The sequence below is a fragment of the Micropterus salmoides genome, unplaced genomic scaffold (genome assembly GCF_014851395.1).
Source record: "Micropterus salmoides isolate LMB-PRFRI ecotype aquatic unplaced genomic scaffold, ASM1485139v1 Ms_hic_scaffold_15, whole genome shotgun sequence".
Classification (NCBI taxonomy): Eukaryota; Metazoa; Chordata; class Actinopteri; order Centrarchiformes; family Centrarchidae; genus Micropterus; species Micropterus salmoides.
Genome location: NW_024040596.1, coordinates 18,879,550 through 18,899,222, shown reverse-complemented (window position 1 = coordinate 18,899,222; position 19,673 = coordinate 18,879,550). Strand labels below are relative to the sequence as shown.

The 19,673-nt window shown below is 41.0% G+C and overlaps 2 protein-coding genes across 6 annotated transcripts in view; one reads left to right on the top strand and one right to left on the bottom strand.

The window, feature by feature from the left end:
* Window positions 1-124: 124 nt before the first annotated feature.
* Window positions 125-17,682, bottom strand: inpp4aa (inositol polyphosphate-4-phosphatase type I Aa). 2 transcript variants are annotated; one of them, XM_038720831.1, is made up of 24 exons: window positions 17,560-17,682; window positions 13,645-13,902; window positions 13,511-13,555; window positions 11,736-11,854; window positions 11,527-11,643; window positions 11,289-11,368; window positions 11,057-11,174; window positions 10,463-10,553; window positions 10,205-10,352; window positions 9,670-9,800; window positions 9,006-9,110; window positions 8,785-8,893; window positions 8,662-8,679; window positions 8,314-8,500; window positions 7,331-7,612; window positions 7,094-7,241; window positions 6,612-6,644; window positions 5,555-5,727; window positions 5,283-5,406; window positions 3,451-3,718; window positions 2,615-2,712; window positions 2,391-2,503; window positions 2,146-2,300; window positions 125-2,031 (listed from the first exon to the last, which is right to left on the bottom strand). In XM_038720831.1, the coding sequence occupies exons 2-24, from the start codon at window positions 13,742-13,744 to the stop codon at window positions 1,899-1,901; spliced, it is 2,895 nt and encodes a 964-aa protein (XP_038576759.1). In that variant the 5' UTR covers window positions 13,745-13,902; window positions 17,560-17,682; the 3' UTR covers window positions 125-1,898. The 2 variants fall into 2 exon arrangements, with proteins under 2 accessions (XP_038576759.1, XP_038576760.1); XM_038720832.1 differs by lacking the exon at window positions 8,662-8,679.
* slc9a2 (solute carrier family 9 member 2) overlaps window positions 17,652-19,673 on the top strand; it is a 14,170-nt gene continuing 12,148 nt past the window's right edge. Inside the window, exons 1-4 of one of the 4 annotated variants that reach the window (XM_038720838.1) lie at window positions 17,652-17,779; window positions 18,488-18,559; window positions 19,091-19,170; window positions 19,522-19,659. Coding sequence is in view for 1 of the 4 variants with exons in the window: in XM_038720833.1 (XP_038576761.1) it covers window positions 19,398-19,659 (262 nt within the window). In the remaining 3 variants the exon portion in view is untranslated. The other 3 variants (XM_038720834.1, XM_038720837.1, XM_038720833.1) reach the window with 3 other exon arrangements.

The window sequence follows — 19,673 nt, the reverse complement described above, 5'->3', positions numbered from 1 at the left end:
AAAATAAATGGACATAATAAAATTGAAGATGCTTCTCTCTGAGGCAATTAGTGTGAGACAGAGTTAAAAGGGTGAAATATTTGCTGCTAAATTCACAAACAAATTTAGTTTACGGACACACTCATTTGGCATTGACAAGCCTTTATTCATTATCCAGTTTCACGTCATACCTGTGGGGGGGTGCAGGCATCTCCCAAAACTCCCCTGTCTAACCTGTGCGCATGTACAACTGATGAGAACAAGGTCATAACTTACTCAATAACAATGGATAAAACTATAACAACATTTGGCAAAAACAGACATATCAACATAAATACCTGTAAGCAAAATAATTTTCAAAATAAAATCAACTGTCTCTGTATGTTTTGTACATTAAGGTACATTGGAGCCTGGAGCTGGTAAACTGAAGACAGAAGAGGTGCTGTTGAAGGTCGGTAGAATAATGCAATATGCATTATTTCACTTCAGTCTAAAACCATCTGTCAAGTGCTCATGTGTACTTTTAATTCATTATTAACTAGTATAAAGCAGTAGGAGTTTTTTAAATCTTCATGCAGGTTAAATTAAGTTTTCATCCATATTGGATCACAAAGATGTGCATAATTCAGAATGCTGTCAAACCGAGAACACACACTTTTAATAAATAAAAACCAAAAGTTTGAAGGACTGTCGAACCAATATAATGCTGCGTATAAACTGCAGAAATGTCCTAAATATCTGTAGATATGTTAGAAGTATAGAATAATGTAATGCACTGCTTCTAAAGCCCACAATTTGTGAACCGGTTCCCCATTAACGCTTCCAGTGTAGCATCAGAAGCACCTCAGAAATCACATTAGACAAAATCACTGCAACACAAATGCAAGATATGCACTTCTTAAAGATCTGTGCTTGTTGTACAGAGTGATACTGTGTTGAATATTTATGTGACTGAAGAAGATGTAAAGGAGATACAATGGGAGGGAGACAAGAAAAGTGCTGTGACTTCAACAGATGTCCTTTTGCAGCGCAGTTTAGGTCCAGAGAAATATCTTAACAGGCAAAGACATTTGTTTTTACAAACCTGATCGAAGTCTGATTAAAGCTACACTAGGCAACCTCACGTGTAGGCAGCTCCAAATGGCAGCAAGATATACAGTAAGTTTCTTAAAAATCTATTTTCAAGACATCTTTTCACATTTTGTAATCTCCACACAGCACAGTCCCCTGCTTGCTTGCTGCTCTTACCATTAGTCTGAATTTATTAAGAAAAATGACAACACTCGACAAATAAAATGAGATCTGTGGGATCTACATGCAGCTTCACTTTGTGTTTTAGGCTGGAAATTAGTGAATGCTTCAAAAACATTTTGCCTACACACAGAGGAATATGCTGTATCAGGTTTTGACAGATCAATTCTTTGTTGGGTTTGGTCTTCGCTTGGCATCTGTTGATAATGATAAAAATATAAATGGACTTTTTCTTAAGCTGACAAACTGATAAAAAAAAAAAAAAAGCAGCAAGGACAGATGTGTGTCCCACATCATCTTTCTAAAGGCTGAGACAGTTGCACAAGTTATTTCTAGGGACACAAGTTAAAAGGACTCAGTTGTACACTTCCTAATGCTACAACTGGTACAACAGCCAACAGTGTTGTCTGCATACTGGCTACTATGTTACACAGAAAGCCAAATCTTTACTCTTTCTGGCTGTGAAGTAACCGTGAAAAGTGTGTGGTTCTAGTATTACTGGAGGAGTTGGGGAACCGCTATAAAACAATCTACAGTAGCACTGGCACTTGGACATTACTTTTCTTAACAGTGGCACAAAACAAAGGGCTGTTGCTCCAGTTTGTGTTGGTATTTTTGTTTTTGTGGTGACATCAGTCTTTTTGTTTCCTCCAGATTGAGGAGTCCACTTAGGTCTCAACCTTGCCGTATGTGCCCTCTGGAGGGCGATATTGTTTGGGGAAGGCCTTGAGCTGGAGAGAGTTAAAGGCATATTTACGACATCCCACATTCTTCATGGTGTTCTCTCTCCTGCAGCCCTCACTGTGGAGAAACAAAAGCCATGCATTATTTATTTTGGCAAATATGTTACCTGTCTTAGGAGCATTTGGTGTAGGGGTAATAACGTGAGATTTATGACTTTCATCATCAGCTGACCTGCGCATGCAGTCTAAGGCCTGGTAGAAGACCTGTGGGGCGAGGGCGTGCTCCTGCTGCAGGATCTGACACTGCTCCAGAGTCAGAGACATGGCTGTGCGGTCCTTGGCACTCTTACAGCTGGTGAAACGCACTCCATTCAGCCGGCGACATGCCTTTTAGAGTTTGGAGAAAGAGATTAGGGGAAAAAGACAGAGATTTTAAAGTTGGGGGCTGCATAGAAAAGACACGATAGGCAAGTCTACCTCGGCTGCTTGCCACAGTATCTCCACGTTCTTGCTTTTCTTGGCATTCACATTCTGGCTCAGCAGTTTAAGCAGCTCGGGCAGACTGGTGGTACTGCGGGAGCGGGGCAGGCCTGAGGAGAGAACCGGGTAGGAACGATGAGCTGAGTTAAATATGGGAACAAGAAGATACACATTTACCCTTCTGATAACAGTATTTTGTATCTGTATGCATGTAAACTCACAGTCTTCTGGCAGGACTTCTTTAAATTGGTCATAGTATGAGCTGAGGCGAGTCACGCTCTCTGTGTTGATCACCTCCTGCAGTGTCGTGTCTCCAAACCTGAATAAGATATTAGAGTCTAAATCTTTCATGACTACCACTGCAATGTCCTGCTGTAATAATGCAATTTAAAAATGAGCACATGTATTACATTCACAACCCAGTTTAACTAGGTTTCAGTATCTTGCTCAGAGGCAGCTCAACATTGGTTTGCATGGAGGTTCTAACGAGCAGCAACCTTTCTCACTCCATCTATTCACTCCTGATTCAAACAACTTCATTCAACTTATTTCCTCCATTTTCTAATGTTCTAATGAGCATCAGGTGGATAAAGAGGAGAAACATCATCATTTAACTACAGTACACTATATATATCACTGTAATATGACTTTTTTGTGAGGAAGAAAAATTTTCAAAACAGTATCTAATATTAAAATATATATATATAAATATATATATATATTTTTATAGAAGAACCCATTCAAAATCTCAGAAACAACTCCAAAAAACAAAAGCTATGAATTGAACCTTGAATAATTGAACTATGCCAAATTTGTTCAACCCAACGATTAAAGTTATTTCTAGAAAACTGCCTTTCCCCGTTTTTATTTGGTAAAAGCACTTTGTTGTATTTGATTACAATTTGAAATATTTCATTTGAAAAGTACCACAAAATGTACCACAATGTCTTAAAAATGGACCTACATGACATTTTCCTCTGGGGTGCCCTTTCTCCTATCCATTACTTACTGTCCTCCAGCCCTTAACCTTTCCTGCCCTCAAATTTCAGTGACTCACTTCTCAGCCAGCGTCTGCTGTTCGTTGATTCCCACATTGAACAGGACGGGCTGCACGCGCAGCAGCATGCCGTTCTGGATCTCTCGTGGCAGCGTGTCAAACATCACCCCAGGCATTGGTACCCTGACGTTAAAGCCGTTCCTGTTCCCTGTGATCACCGGCAGCATGTCTGGGGTGAAACCCGAAGTTGCTTGGGTAACTTTAAAGGTGACATTTCTCAGGTCCATCACTCCGACGCTCATATCCTCCAACATGGCCAGCTCCTCACCTTTAAGAAACAAGAAGGTTTATAGTGATAATAATTCACAAAACCCCAATTATATCCTCTAGCAAAGTAACAGAAAGAACACCCCAACCAGGGATGTTGTTTTTGGTCCTACATGTTTGCTTGTTTGTCTTTGAATTGACAGGATATTAAATTTCGAGCAGCACACCACAAAGCTTGTTCAATCATGTTTTTATCAACTTAAAAATATAGCAAAAATTCGATCTATGTTAACTTTTAAGTACACCGAGACCATTTTACACGCCTTCATCTCATCACGCCTGGATTATTGCAACAGCCTTTTCACCTGTTTAACCCAAAAATCTATTGATCGACTCCAGACTGTCCAGAACTCAGCTGCCAGGCTTTTAACCAGAACAAAGAAATATGACCACATTACTCCTATTTTAGCTTCATTGCACTGGCTCCCAGTATGTTTTAGAATTGACTTTAAAATTCTGTTGATTACTTTTAAAACTCTTCATGGCCTCTCGCCTTGTTATATTTCTGACCTTTTAGTCCCCCAGCACGTACCTTGAGATCCTCGGGCAGAGGTCTGTTGTCTGTTCCAGAGTCTCGACTGAAAACTAAAGGGGACAGAGCGTTTGCTGTCAGGGCCCCGAGGCTCTGGAACAGCCTGCCCAAGGAAATCAGGTCGGCTGAGTCAGTGAACTCTTTTAAGTCCCTTCTTAAAACGTACTTTTATAGGAGAGCCTTTCCCGATCTTATTTGACTTTATTTGATCCCTTTTATTTTATTGTATTTTACTAATTTTATATTTATCTTAAACGTGTATTTTAGTCTTTTCAATGTTTTCATGCTTTTATCTTGTATTGTTTTTGTATTATTGTCTCTTGGGTATTATTTACACTTGTTAAAGCACTTTGTAACTTGTTTTTGAAAAGTGCTCTACAAATAAAGATTATTATTATCATTATTATTATTATTATTATTATCTCAAAACTTCTTAAACAGATTTCAGGTGGTGAAAAGTTAAGCCACTGGCTGAGGAAGGTTTTAATGCAGATAGCAGCAGTCTACAGATAAATGTTTAACAAATTTGGTAAATAAAATATTTCTATTTGCCCCCAAATGTTTGTAATTTGTTTTCTTATCATTGGTTACCAAATCTTTTGGCAAGTATGGTCTATTTCCAATAAACTGCCCTAACTTCTAAACGGATATTGCAATTGAAATCAGATTTAGACAGCACAATTTAATATTTACTCTGATTCAGTTTTGATGCATTTTTATATATGGAACAGCAACTTGATGCCTTTAAATTGTCACAGCGTAGTGTCATGATTAAAATTTTGCACAAAAACTTATTTAAACTCCTATATTTTCAGGTTTTATGATTAAACCTTTAGGACAGATTTTAGGATAAATCAAAGCCACTATAAGCCAATTAGCACGATTATCTAGCACACTTTCAAACACTTTCTGTAAGATTTTACAGGCTTAGTGAATGTGTGTCTCTTAGGGCTTTCTATTAACTGTGTGATGATAAATTTCTAAACAAGTATGCAGACACAAACACTCCTACACATCCTCACACACAGGTTACCGTAGGTGCTGAGCAGGCCCTCGTACTGCACCAGTAAGCCGATGGTGTGTAGCTGCCTGAGGAAGCCTGAGTCACAGAGACAGTTCCTCAGTTTGATAATGAAGCCGCAGATCAGCGCTGTCAGCTGTAAGCAGCACAACTCATGTCAGTACACAGGTGAATGGTCATGTTTTTAATGTATATTATGCACACTGTGTAAACAAGTATTTCTCCAAAACCACAAATGCGTGAAAGACAGAATAATCAGAAGGGGGAGGTAGAAGTTGACGGACCGTCTGGCAGAAGACGACATCGCGGCGGTACTGAAGGGTGAGGCTCATGGCGATGGTGGGGGCGCTATCTTGCATCAGCAGAAACACCATGGCCTTCTTTGCTTTGTCGCTCATCAGGGACACACAATCCGTCAGTGTGGTGAGGAGAGGGTACAGCGCCTCGCTCCACTCACCTGCGGACACGGCAGAGACGGGTCAAACCCATGTTCTCACACACACACACACACACACACACACACACACACACACACACACACACATACACAGGGTACATGCAGATCCAGTACATAAAAATACTTCTGTACATCTGTATATAAGTATTGATTAGTTGATCACATTATATTTAACCCACACAGGGCATGATTGATACAATATACTTAGCAGAAAACTGCCATAATGTCTTCATATTGTTAATGTATGTACAGTATGTCATGTTTACTTTACTGGTCAGAGCAGAGTCTCTCAACCTCAACCAGTTAGGTAGCTGTCACATTGACCTTTGTATGCTCTTTTCAAGAGAATGGAGGGACTGCCAGGTGGATCAAATAGAAATGATGCTCTATTTCAAAAAATTTGTGTGTGTTTTTTTTAGAAATATAAGAAACAAATATCAATATATTAGTCCTATAAATTTTCTCCTGACTGCATATCAAGCATCCCCACATGGAGTTCCGACCCCAAGGTCGAGAAACTCAGTGGATTTGGTGAGCCTTGTTTCTTCATTTTGGTAAATAAATTCAATTCTTTAATTCACAATCTTGAATTCTCACATAATACAGTTGGCCCTATACTCAAAAGTGTGTCTATATTGTAAACAACTTCCAGGACATATGGAATGATTTGTTAAGGCAGTGGTTCTCAAACTGGGGTGCAGGCCTGACCCTCTGGGAGGGGCTTATAGCCACTTTTGGGGGGTTGTGGATGTTGAGCGGACCTAAAGTTACATGAATATGATTTATGTCGTGACATAAACAAAACATGAACTCTTTTTGGCTTCTGAAGAGGGCATGACAGAAAACGTTTGAGAACCACTGTGTTAAGGGAACATTGCTCTCACCTGGGGACGTCTTTTCTACCACTGGGCTGGTATCTATGAGTGAGAGAAAGAAAAGGCTGTTAAGATAATGACAGAATTCCACTTGCACTCAACATCATAGTTAAGATGTTAAACATCCAGCAACACTGGAGCAGTTAACATGATTATGAGGATGAACCTACAGATGTGGTCAACAGGATGTGAAAGGCATGCAGGAGTCTGGTGAGAGAATAATGATGATGGTTGATAAATTTGTGGTAGATACGAGGATGGTGATGATAACAGAGAATGACGTGATGGTTGCAGTGATGATGATGATGATGAAGGTGGTGGTAGTAAATCCTTGTCTTTATGCTCAGGAAGTAGCCAGAAAGCTTCTTAGTTACTATGGCATCTCATGACAGTGGCACATTCATATTAACCCTCTGATCTTTGTATGATTGTGCCACATTCATGCAACAAACAGCAAAAAAAAAAGAAGAACATTCTGTTTGCGTGTATACCTTTCTTGGTGTTACCCGGCTCCTCTGTGGCGAGCAGGAAGACATCCTCAGAGCTACTGTCGCTCTGGAGTTTGTCTCGCTGCAGCAGCCTGTCCACCCTCTGGATCACACAATCCAGGCTCTTATCAACATTTAGCCAAACCTTCCCCTGCACACAAAAACACACACTGCAAATGGAGTTACCACAAAAAAACCCATCAACACAGACATCAAAAAGCACATGGGCTCCTCTCTTACCCACTCTTCCTCGTGCAAGTCTGCCTGCATGGAGGCGCGCTTGTTTTTACTGCCCTCGCTGACCTCCGGAGGAGCTGCATGGCGAGAAGGTGAGGTGGCAGCATGAGATGGGGAGGTCGGGGGGCGGGAGGGGGAGCGTGAGGGGGAATGAGAGGAGGGCGAGAGGGAGGAGATTGACGGGGACGGGGTCCCTTGCTGAGTGAACTCTGGGCGAGCGGCTGCCAGGGCGAGGATGGCAGAGGACAGCAGCTTGGAGTCGCACACGGTCACCAACTGACGAGTCTGCAGAAGGTGAGGACAGAGAGAGGGGATGGTGATGGTCATAACAATTTGGTTTTAATGTGGGCTTTCGATTAACAGTGACTTGGGGCAAAGCAATGCTCTTCCAAGTTCATAAACCTTGACATTACAAATGGCTTGTAAAATTTATTTTTATTTAGCAGTGGGTGTTTATTTTTTTCCTTTTCCCCATTTGTTAGATAGGCAAAAGGTTTTTTTTAGGATAAAACAACTGGCCATGTTGTGCTGTCTATATTATGATACATTTAGATAAAAATTAATGTGTAGTGTAACTATATATTTCACTGCTCAACAAAGATGTCAGCAACTAATGTGATTAAAACTTTTATCAATGGGACCAACAAGCAATTTAAATGAAATTAGATTATTGATCTTATTGATCTGTTTCTGTGACTCAGAGGATTGCTGACGATGCTGTCGGTAAGTCGGTCAGAACGTCTTGTTATATCTGTTGCATAGTATCCTAATGTCCCTTTTTTTACTGCACACGCCTGCCAAAATTGAATTTAAAGATGTTTTTAGCTTGCAAGAACTGATCATTTCTATCCAGGCAACACAAGTTGAGATAAAATGTCGAGGCAGAGGAATCAGTGAAAGCCAGAAGGAGAGGGAAAGTGACAGAGATTAAACAGAGAAGAGACTATTACACAGCCTCTGATTGAAACCCTGCAGTGGGTCCATACCTTCTCTGTTAGGATGGCCAGGGTTCTCTCCAGAGCATTGGCTGAGCGCTCCTTGGCGGCTCGAGACAGACGTTCAGTGTAGTAACACACTTGTGTCTTCAGAGTGTTAATTTGACCAATCAGCTCCTTTGCTTTCACGACATCCTGAGGCTGGTATGCCATTCCTTTAGAGCCAGAGCCAGCAGAGCTTTGAGTGTGCATTTATGTGTGAGAGACAGAGACATAAAAGAGACAATAAATTGTGGAACAAGTATGGTTAAACACAGCAGTAACAAAAACACACACACACACACACACACACACACACACACACACAAGGAACCTATAATACCCGACATGTAATCTCACCTTTCCTCCTCATAAGTGCTGATTGAGTTAAGCAAAAAAAAAAATCAAAACAAATTATGAATTAATCACTAGTAAAATGAAATGCAACCATGAAACCTGTATTTTCTGCTTCGCTCTACTCACTGTTTCCTGGCTTCATCAAGCTTGTGCAGCAGCTTTCTGAGGCCGCAACCTTTAAAGCCTTGATGATGTGCTGCCGGAGCACCAATAGTCACAACATCGTATGTCCAGTCTTATTGGAGGAATGTAACAAAGAGGAGGAAGATACTAAATAACCCATATTTTCAAAACCTCGGACATGCATGCGGCACATGCAAACATACAGTATGCGCACAAATACCTACCATAGCCAGACTCTCCCTGTACTCTCATCCTCTGGATGTGCAGGTTAGTAGGAATAAACTCCAACTTCCTCTCAGCTTTCAAGGTACTAGACTTAAAGGAAGGACCTTGGAGGGAGCAGAAAGGAAGAAAGAAGTTCTCTGTATCTGTACACATTAGGGTATAGAAGTCCTAAAGTGATATTATACATGGAAATATAAATATATAAAATGTAGCACTGGTTATCATCCGACAATTTAAAAAAATGTTTTACTTAAAGGGGCACTCAACGATTTAATGTTGCACTTTCATTAGAAACATTGCACACTAACATTGCTGAAATTGCGAGAGACATATACTTTAAAAATGATGCAGCAGAGGCCGAGAAACCCAAGTTTAGTGCCTAATAGGGGTCAAACTCTAAAAACACTGGATCCTACACATACCCACATATTTTTTTATGTCTTCCTGTGTTTATATGCTGCTTCCAGCCCCCAGTTTGTGAAGTTTACTTTGTAGAATCTGAGGCCAAGCTGAGATACCCTGGTGATTTTCTTGGACTTGATGAAGCCCCCCAAGACTCAAAGAACTGTCTTCACAGGCTGTGTGGTACTCCTTGTGACTAATAACGTCCAATGCTGTACATAGTTTGTGGTTGATATGTTATGAATAGTTAGTGGTTCTAACCTTTATATTCATGCAGGTCACTTATGGTCTCCTGGTAGGTGAGGATGATGGTCTGATAGTGAGTGATGATCTGCCTCCTGAGGTTTTCCCAACACGGAGACAGCTCACCCAGTTCTTCCAGCTCACACACCCTTCACATCACACAAACGCATTTATGATCAAGACATCCAGCTGATGCGCTGGTGAGCTCACAGCTTGCAGTTAGTGCATCTTGTTCAATGAAGGTAGAGCAGAGCAAGTCCAACTCCTCAAATTACCCACATTACCAGCAACCATTAGTAAGAATGGCAACAGTGGGAGTTGTTCTGATAATGTCTGCCTATAATATATAATCGTCTCAATACATAAAGAGTATACAGTGCATGTTGTATCCCTAGAAGCACACACAAATTTTAGTTTAATATCTCCAATGGAGACATGAAAAATTACTTTAATTTCTTTTTCTTCTTGTGAGACACTGGATAGTCATTTATCTTCAGGTTGCTGAAAACATTTAAAATGAAAATATCTGAGACAGACGTTTTCCAGACGTTACCTAACGGCATCTTCCTCCAACAGCAGTTTGACAAACTGTCGAGGAATATGAAGGGAGAGTGCACTCTCCGCCATCTGCTCCAGGATCCGGAGGTGGTTGCCGTCCGTGGTGGGGAACCGGTACGTTCGCGACATTACGCCCCCAAACACTGAAGCAGACCCAAACATACCATCACCATGGCTCGGCTAGTCACCTGTTTACTAAACTCTCACTCAGTTATACAGGCAGCTGATATTTCGTTCATAGAGACACACTCACCAGCCTTTAGCAGTGGGTCTTTACACAGAGATGAAGACTTGGATTTAATGCCCATGGATTCAGTCAGGCTTTCATCAACAGCGAGAACCATCTGACACAAACATACACGAAAAAATCACAGTAATGTTTACCTAATGGAATCTATCTGACCTTCATGTTTTTAACTTTCTCTTTCATTGATCTATTAAAAAACATAAGATCGCAATAGACAGATAACATTTTGTCAGAGATACATAGTCAGGCAAAACAATATAAGGTTAAATGTGTTTTCTAGGGCTACAACTGTTACACTACTCACTACTCACTATCAATTTTTCAGCCCATTATTTTCTTGATTAAGCCATTCATTGTTCGGCTAAAATAAAGTCAGAAAACAGTGAAACAGTTTTCAAAACCCCAAGGTGATAATATTAAGAGTGGTGGAAGACATACTCTGATCTTTTACTTAAGTAAAAGTAGCAATACCACCGTGTAAAAATACTCTGTTACGTACTGGCATTATAACGTACTGGAAGTTCCAAAAGTACTCATTATGTACAATAGCTAGTTAGGGTTGCTGGATTATAATTAGTAAAGGCACTCCCGATCACTCACCCTTCCATTTACAGTGTCTCCTCTCTGTAATCTTGCAACAGGAGCTCTCTGCTCACGCTTCTCCTCTATCTGCCAGGCAATGACGGTAATGTTCCCCACGCGCTCGTTCTCCGCTGACCTGACCCACAGTGACATTAAGTAAATTAAACACATCTGAACCCCCAAATCCAGCATGCAGTTGCAATTATTTTGTGACTGGCAGAGGAAAAAATGCTTTGTGTCTGCCTGGTACCTGAGAGTCAGGTGCAGTCTATGGTGTTTGTCCTGCAGGAGCTCTTTCACAGAAAACATGGACGAACCAAGCATGTACATCTGTCAAAAACCACACCCACCCAAAGGATTTAGAGGATTTCGTGCAGGTAAGTGTGGACTATGAATGGTTTGTCAACTTTAGTCACTCCCTAACAAAAAATCTGAAGACAGTGGAGTCAAGTGGTTTTGCAAGAAATGATTCTTGGGTTGGGGCTTACCGTGCCCTGGGAGCGGTCCTTTACATCGTAGACAGAAAGCTTGACCTGAGTCTGCTGAGTGATCAGAGAGTCCTGAAAGAACGCTACACTGCTCAGGAAGATAGGGTTACTGGTGCCCTGAAAACAGAGACAGAGGGAGAAGTGAAATTGTTTTGAAGTCTGCAACAAAAGGCAGACAGCAGAGCAAGGGCAAGCAGGCAGCTGTGTACCTCTATGATTTCAGTTTGAGCATGCTTGGTCCAGAAGGCCTGCGGCGGAGTGGTGCAGCTGACAGCGACGAAGCTGGTTGGCTTACGGTCCAGAGAGGGAGTAACCAGCTCACTGCAGGCTGCAACAGCATATAAACACAGGAAAGGATTACAAACTGTGGGATTTAATAATGGGATGGTCACTAATCCTTGGCCATGGGAGGGATGTAATACAGTATTTTTGAGTTAGTACTTGGTGAGCATCGGTAGTTTACACTAATGCTTTCAGGTTGAACAAGGGATAAATATGAAACAAGTCTTTCTAACAAATGATGAATGAGAAATAGTTGCCTCTTGAGCCAATCACTAACAAAACACATCGTCCCTCATCCTTTAAAGCAGCATCAAATAATTATTTTGGCCAACTGTGGGCAGCTGAACAAGCTGTAAAAACATAATTGACATATTATCACCGTGTAAAATTAATATGGTGAACATGATTGCAAAAAGTTTGCCAATTTACAAACATGGAGCAATATTATCATTCATTTGGAGTTGTGTTTCTGGTCTCCTGGTGACAGTCCAATATTCACTCTCCCTTTAAGTCTCCCCAGCTCTTGAGGGGAAAATTGCTGTAGTTGCTAATTGGTCCACGTTGATCACCAGCTACTCATTAACTTTGTCTGTTTTGGTGCTGGGCATGTAGCATAAAGTGGGTTTATCAAAGTTTTTCACTGAAAATATTCTGCTGGGTCTGAAAAAGACAGACAACGGTGAACTATAACAGCAAATTTGTGGGCCGTAAAACCAAAACAGTAGACTAAAAAATTCTAAAAAACTGAGGGGAACTGAAGACAACTCGTATAACATTACACATTTACTTATTAATATAAAAGTTATTTATTAATATAAAAATATTGATTAGTGCAGCTTTAAAGGATACAGCTGGGACTATTTTAGATTTTCGGATTGATAGATTCCCAGGAAAATACCAAAATACATGAGTAAATCCTTCAATACTTATCCCTTGTTTGTCTCTGGCATACAGCCCATTTGTACCTACTAAATACATAAATATTTCAAATGGTCCACAAATATATAGCTTCATTTTTCTTTTTTACAGTTCATTGAAATTATCTAAATAATCTGGGCACTGTCGTTTTCAGTAATCATTACTAATTTTAGGCATTATTTTTAGCTGTGGATTAACAGTTTTTACTGTTGAAGGTGTATGTGGAAAATCAACATAAATGAACGATAGTACCCATGTTCTTCACAATGAAGGAAGCTGGCTCATTAATGTGTTTTTAATAGTTTTTATTTTTTTAGGCTATATCAGGCTTTGAATACACAGACAGTACTTGCCTGCTAGTTATGGGGTGGTAATGGAGCAATGGATAAGATGCCTGCCTTTGGTGTGAGAGACCTGGGTTCAATCCCCCACTGTGATCCATATACCATTGTGTCCTGGAGCAAGACATTTAGCCCCTCCTTGCTCCAGAGGCGTGGACCTCTGACATGTATAGCAATTGTAAGTCGCTTTGGATAAAAGCGTCAGGTAAATGTAGTTTAGTTACTCGGATCAATTCATTGTTTGTTTTGGTCATAAGATTTGTTAATGATCAACTATCTTGGACGCATTAGTTCTATTGCTGTAAATAAAAGCTCTGTCAATAAACGGTGTAGTAGTAGTAAGAATGGACCTTTCTAAGTTAAATATTTTGACCATTACTATTTATACCAGCAAAAAGGGACAAACACAGTCTGACCCATGTACAGTGTGCACCTGAACTTACCAACGCTGAACTCCAGCACAGGCTCGTCTGGGTCCTGACTGTTGCCTGCAGGATGAGAGAAAGAGGTCTTTTTTAAAGCCCTTTCCATCATCAATGAAGCAAACAGGTTACCATGGTAGCAGTTACTTAGTTACCTGAGAGAGCCAGCCCCATCATCTCAGCTGAGAGATCAAACGTGTTGGCCCGGTAGACCGACCATGGCCGATGGCGGGGGCTGCGCTCCTTCCCGGACATGGTGGGTTCACGTCGGGGCTGATGATGGATTTTACAATTGAAGGGCTGAGGAGCAGAACGATGCCGAGCAGACTCAGAATCAGTCACGTCTGTCACGTCAAGTTCTTTGAAATGCGTGTAGGTTGATCTGAGTGTTCACACGTTTGTCAATGATAAACCTGAAAGGAAATACAGAAAGTTGATCATCTCCTGTCCCCCTAGAAATAACTGAGACAGACTGGACACCTTCTCTTTGATGTCATCCTTTCATCAAGATGGTAGCTGAGCTCAGAAACATCTAACACACTAATTTTTCATTAGCCATATAAAGGTTGCACACATGCTCACCATCACATTACAGTTGGACTGAGTTTGAGACGTTTTCTGTCAGTGCTCGACTTCTCTCTTTCTCTTTGAGAATGTGCTAATACTGGCAGTGGAAGAGAAGTGTGACTTTTCACACAGCTGCAGCAGACTGAATATTCACCTTCTATCTCCTGATGCTATCTGTGCTGTCCTGGTGTGTTTTATTTCTTCTTTCAGACAGACTTATATCGAACACAAAGGCACACACAGAATGATAATGAGGTAAATGCCACCAAAAGCACCAACAAATATCCTCTATCTAGGAATATAAATACTAGGGATGAGTGGTATGCAAAAAAAATCACATTGCAATTATTTTGACAGATACAGCGATTGTAATGTTAGTGGGAATGAATTTCATTTTCGCTGGGGGCTGTGCCAAACATGTACGTTCCCTTACGTCTGGAGAATACAATTTGTCGCCTGGGGCCTCCCTGTAGGGCCATAATGCTTTGTTTATATTGGTAAGTTTTGACACACTTTCCCTTTATCAAAAAAAAATTCAGTTCCTGCAATTTGGATACTGCAAAATTGCAATTTCGATATTTTGATTAATTGTTCAGCCCTAATAAATGCAGAACTTGATTGTAATCTGACCTGTTGTTAACAACATACACTGCTCTAAGCAAAACACAAACTGACTTGCTTAATACCTCTCCATATCTAACATCTAACATTTTTTCTTGATCTAGACTGATGCCTTTTTATTGCAACTTGATAATCACTTTAACCACAAACACTTACATATCATCTCAAACGTGATCATTTCACCACATTCAGTAAGTACTTGTGGTGTAACTCACAGTGAAACTGAAATTCTCATTTGTTATGTCCGTTACTCATTTTGTGAAGACAAGGCTCAAAATAATACAAAAGCCACAGCGTGAAGTGCTGCTCGTGTTAAACTCTGCATCTTCCAAAATTAGATGCAACCATGAGGGAACAGGAAACTAAGGCTGTGCTAAGTGTGGCACACAGCGGAGGAGACACGAAGTTGAGACACTGATGTAAGAGTGAGAATCAGCAAGCACGCTGTCAGTGTATTGGTTCCTCCTGCAAGGCACAGCTAAGCACAAACATGAACCACTGGACAGTGAGACACAGAAGAAGAAATGGAAAACTGAAAATGGAAAAATGGTGCATGAAAAAAATTGTGAAAGGTTAAGGGGAAACAAAAAGGATGCACAGCAAGTGGTTTGATGACTAACCTGAGCTGAAAGCTGCTTCAAATGGCCCTGAGAGGTAAGTGTTTACATTTCCTGTGACATGTCAGACTCAGTTAACATTTCCTCTTTAGTACTTGTGTGTGTCCATCAACTTGCCTTTGCTCAGAGTGATCAGCTGGAATACATTTTTCTCCCTTCTCAGCACAAATATTGACAGACCTGGTAGAGGGAGGGGATAGCTGGTACAGTGAGTGTTTGTCTACCGTGGCTGTTTATTTGGCACCAAACTGACAAAAGGAGAAAGACGGTATGTGTGCCACTGTGCATTCATGTGTGGGACTTCTGCCATGGAGATCTATTTTTACATGTGAATCTGTTTTGACGTCACGCGCAAAGTCATTTGCATAGTCACTTACACAAAATGAAATAAAAAAGACAAATAAATCCAGAGTGTGACGCTCTTTGCCAGTTTAATCTGTCTTATGGCGCCTGTATGTGAGACTTAAACAAATGACAATTACAGCGTGGATGCTCTGCCTCATTAGGCTGTGTGGGACTCATTGTCAGTGGGAGCTGTCTTTTAACATGCTGTAATCTCCACTGCCTGGGGCACTGTGGGAAGCTCTCTAGGAAACCCATAGCAGATCTAATGCAAACCCACAGGAAGCCACGCATCTTCATCATCATTACATCTGTCTAACAGTCATCAGGTATAAGGGAGAAGCGAGAATAAAATCATTTTTATAACTGTTCAAGTGATCAAACTGAAATGGCAAACGTTCGCTGGTTCCAGTTGTTGTTGTTTTTCTTTGTTTTATATCATTATAAACTAAATATCTTTGGATTTTTGACTGTTGGTCAGACAACACAAGCCATCGATCGATCATAACAATATGGACCGAGCGAGGGAGCAAGTAAAGTAGTGTGTAGTAGCGAGGACAGAGAGGAATCAGGTGGTCCTCGAGGTAGACAGTCCTCTGGGGCGGTCTGGAGACAAAAATGACCCAGTTAGTCAGGCTGGCGGCACACAGCTGGCCCCCTGCAGATGCTGTCAGCACCGGCTGCACTGCAGTGCCTCTCAGATGTCCTCCTCCTTAGCTCACCTCCTCCTCATCCCTTTAAATCTCTCCAAAATGCCTCATGCCCCCCTTCTTCTGCTCTGTCATCAACCCTGTCCTTCTCCTTTTTCCGCTCCAACCAAATACCTTTTCCTGTTTTCCCCTGTAACCCCGATGCTCCTCTCAATTTCAGTCTATTGATCGTGTTTCGGTCCAGAGCAGAGCTGTCCGGTTTGCCGTCCCCTGAGTCTGATCTACAATCGTCAACTTGATGTAACACATCACACATGGACGGCTGACTCCATCCACAGAGGCTGATCCATAAATTGTTTTCTGATCAAAGAGGGGGAGAATATGCAAACGAGTTTATTCCCAAGAGGGGAACATTTATCTAAACACTAAACTCTACCCAGACAGCAGTAAACTGAGCATGAGAAACAAGCATTTGATGATGATGATGAATGAACACTATACTATAGATGGATCTTTACATATCAGGAGAAATCGGACTGTTGTTCGGTTTATTTCTCTATAATCCTCATCAAGAACACAAAGACCGAAACAGAGGGACAGTTAGAGGTTAGCCACAGAAGAACTCAGTGTAATTTAGTTCCCTCTCTGTTATGAAAACTGCGATTCAACAGATACAATCTAATCCTTTACACTCTGTTAGGAGAATCTGGGAGGCCTGCACTGGCTTGGCACCATAAACAACACATCCGTTTTAAGAAAAAACACAAATAGGCCTATGTAATATAATTCTCCATAATCCTACATCAACATTCTCCTGGGCTCCTACAAACCTGCGTGAAACAGGGCATCATCCTGTCTGTTTACCCGCCTGGTTATGTGGAAATAAACACACAGAGGCCAGAGATGCCCAATCAGAATCTATTTATGGCAGCACTGGCCAATAATATTGCCATCATACTTAAGTGTGGATCCATGGCTGACACTAGGACAATAACAAATATTGCGTCATGATATCTGCTGATGCTCATTCAACGAGGCTGCTGCATGGTGCTGCAGGGTGTAGCTACACTTCGTTCATTAAAAACCAGGCCGTGTATAGAAACAAAACAGATAAATGGACGTCTGAGGTCTTGCTACGGCTGTAAAACATGTCTTATTCTGATTCTGTTGCGAGGTGGTGTTCCTTCTGTACGAGCGCATCTATCACTGTGATCAAACTGAGAGATTATAACATGTCAAATGAGAAATAAGAGTTAATATAAATATATCGTACCGTTTAGAGAAATGCGATGGTTTCTTTTCATATTGATGCGCATCCTGGTTGCACACTCGACGATGTAGCTGCAGTCAAGACTCGCCCAGACTCCCTCTGACACATCGAGGCGTATTACCTCCGCTGGATGCGTGTCCTCTCTCCACTGGGAGGCGCTGCCGGCCTGGTCTGCAGCTACCGACTGGACCACCAGAAATAGCCTCACATGCTGTTGTTGTAGGTGGGTGGAAGACTGTACGTACTGTAATGTATTGGCTATACATTAAAATAACATCTCTGTCAATTAAATACTATGGAAACATAGTTCCGCCAGAAAAGAGATAAAAAGATAGAATAATATTGGTTTTAGCAGCTCTTTATTCCAAAATAGAAAGGATCTGTATTTCAATTTGATGTTTGTCATAAATACATTATTTGGAGTGTTTTTGAAGAGCATTGCAATTTTTTTCTAAGTCGAGGGGGTGGTCCAAAGGAAGTCTTATTAACGCTTGGGAGGGGCTTTGTAAAAATAAAACGGGAGATTCAGTCCCCTGCCCACACCAACACTTTCATTTTTTTCCATGAGTCAGAATTATGACATACTAAATCATAATTCTGAGGTGCTCAGTGAACATTACGGTATAAGACAAAATAATTATGTAAAGGTAAGCGGTAGGCCTAAATAAAAACATCCTTGAATTATGAGATAGCAAGTCAACATTTTGATTTTAAATTTATTTTAACGTATGAGATAATAGGTTAGAATCACAAGATAAATAAAAAATGTTGATTAACTTAAAATTATAATTGAAAACTACGAATGGTCAATCAGAATTACGAGATGCTATAAGTAAAAAAAATTAACATACTCACTCTCTAGTCATTTAGATTTAATGTGTGATGTAACTACAGTCAGTGACTGAATAATGTTTTTTTTTGTTGTTGACAGAACTCCAAAGCAGCAGCTGATGTGAGGCAGAGGGTCTGAAGGGCAACACCAAGTGTCAAAGGAGCAGCACATGTAAAGTGCCAAGTGAAGATACACAAGCAAATGCCTTCGTATACACACAGTCTCTGTGCACAATACTCACAACAAGAAGTATTTTATTATTATTATTATTATCATTACTAGAAGCATCACCACACAATTGAACCATACGTCCAAACGGAAACATGGCACACAGATAAAAGTAAACGTACATATTTTGATATTGGTCTTTGTTTCTTTTTTCTTTTTTTATGCATTTTTCTTTTTGCATAGGTTGCTGCTGCAGAAAAGTGTAAAGACCCACTTTCTTTGGAAGCCAAACATCATTACTTCCCTCCACATGGCAATCCATTTTTCACATTTTTGTTATTTGCTCTGTGATAGGGCCAGTATACCCATTCAGCTTTGCGTCTGTAATTCATAAGCCACTTCAGATAAATCAGGGACACTGTTTGTATTACAAGTGAAAGCTGAAACTAGCGTCTTCAGGAAACTCGTCACCGATACTGAACAGAATGGCCCACAGAAACACCATGTCCCACCCCTTTTATCTGCTATCTGCAGGTGACGCCCAATCAGACGAGCGCTCGTGGCCGCGCCCAGCCTTCACCGGACCTCGTGGACGCGCCGCAGGTGAACCACAGGTGAGTTGTCTCGCTGTTTGAAGGAGACTCACCCGGACCACACCACTGTGAGCTCTGAAGAAAAGTTAAGAAGGCATGAGTGAGAACATGTGAGCAAATTTAAATAGTCAACGTTTAGTAGAGAAGCTCAACTTATATTTGTTTCTTTCTGACTGTGTAGCTGGATGGAGTGATTTATATTCATATCACTTTGGATTGCTGTAAAAGGGCTGTGGGCTTTGTGCACTATGGATTTAAGCATTACTAGACGAACAGGAGTTCTGCTCCTTATTTTCACATTTTCAAGTCTTCTGTATGGCTCCAGAGGAGAAATCCCACCCAAACCAAGCAGCGGTGTCACAATTTTCACAGTGAAGCCCAATGATGTCCCGCAGGCCTATCCAGAACCGGAAAAGACTAATTTACCTGCCTTTACAATTAATTACCCAAGAATACAGATACCATTTGAGATCACTCTCTGGGTGCTGCTGGCTTCATTCGCAAAGATTGGTGAGTGTGACAGT

Bases quoted from the DNA above. Each gene is read 5' to 3' on its own strand.
- inpp4aa (XM_038720831.1), bottom strand. From the start codon at position 13,744: ATGTCCGGGAAGGAGCGCAGCCCCCGCCATCGGCCATGGTCGGTCTAC. The intron at 9,111-9,669 runs GTTAGAACCACT...GCTCCCTCCAAG, and splicing joins TGACCTGCATGAATATAAAG to GTCCTTCCTTTAAGTCTAGT. The intron at 2,504-2,614 runs GTGAGTTTACAT...TTCTCTCCTCAG, and splicing joins AGAAGTCCTGCCAGAAGACT to GCCTGCCCCGCTCCCGCAGT.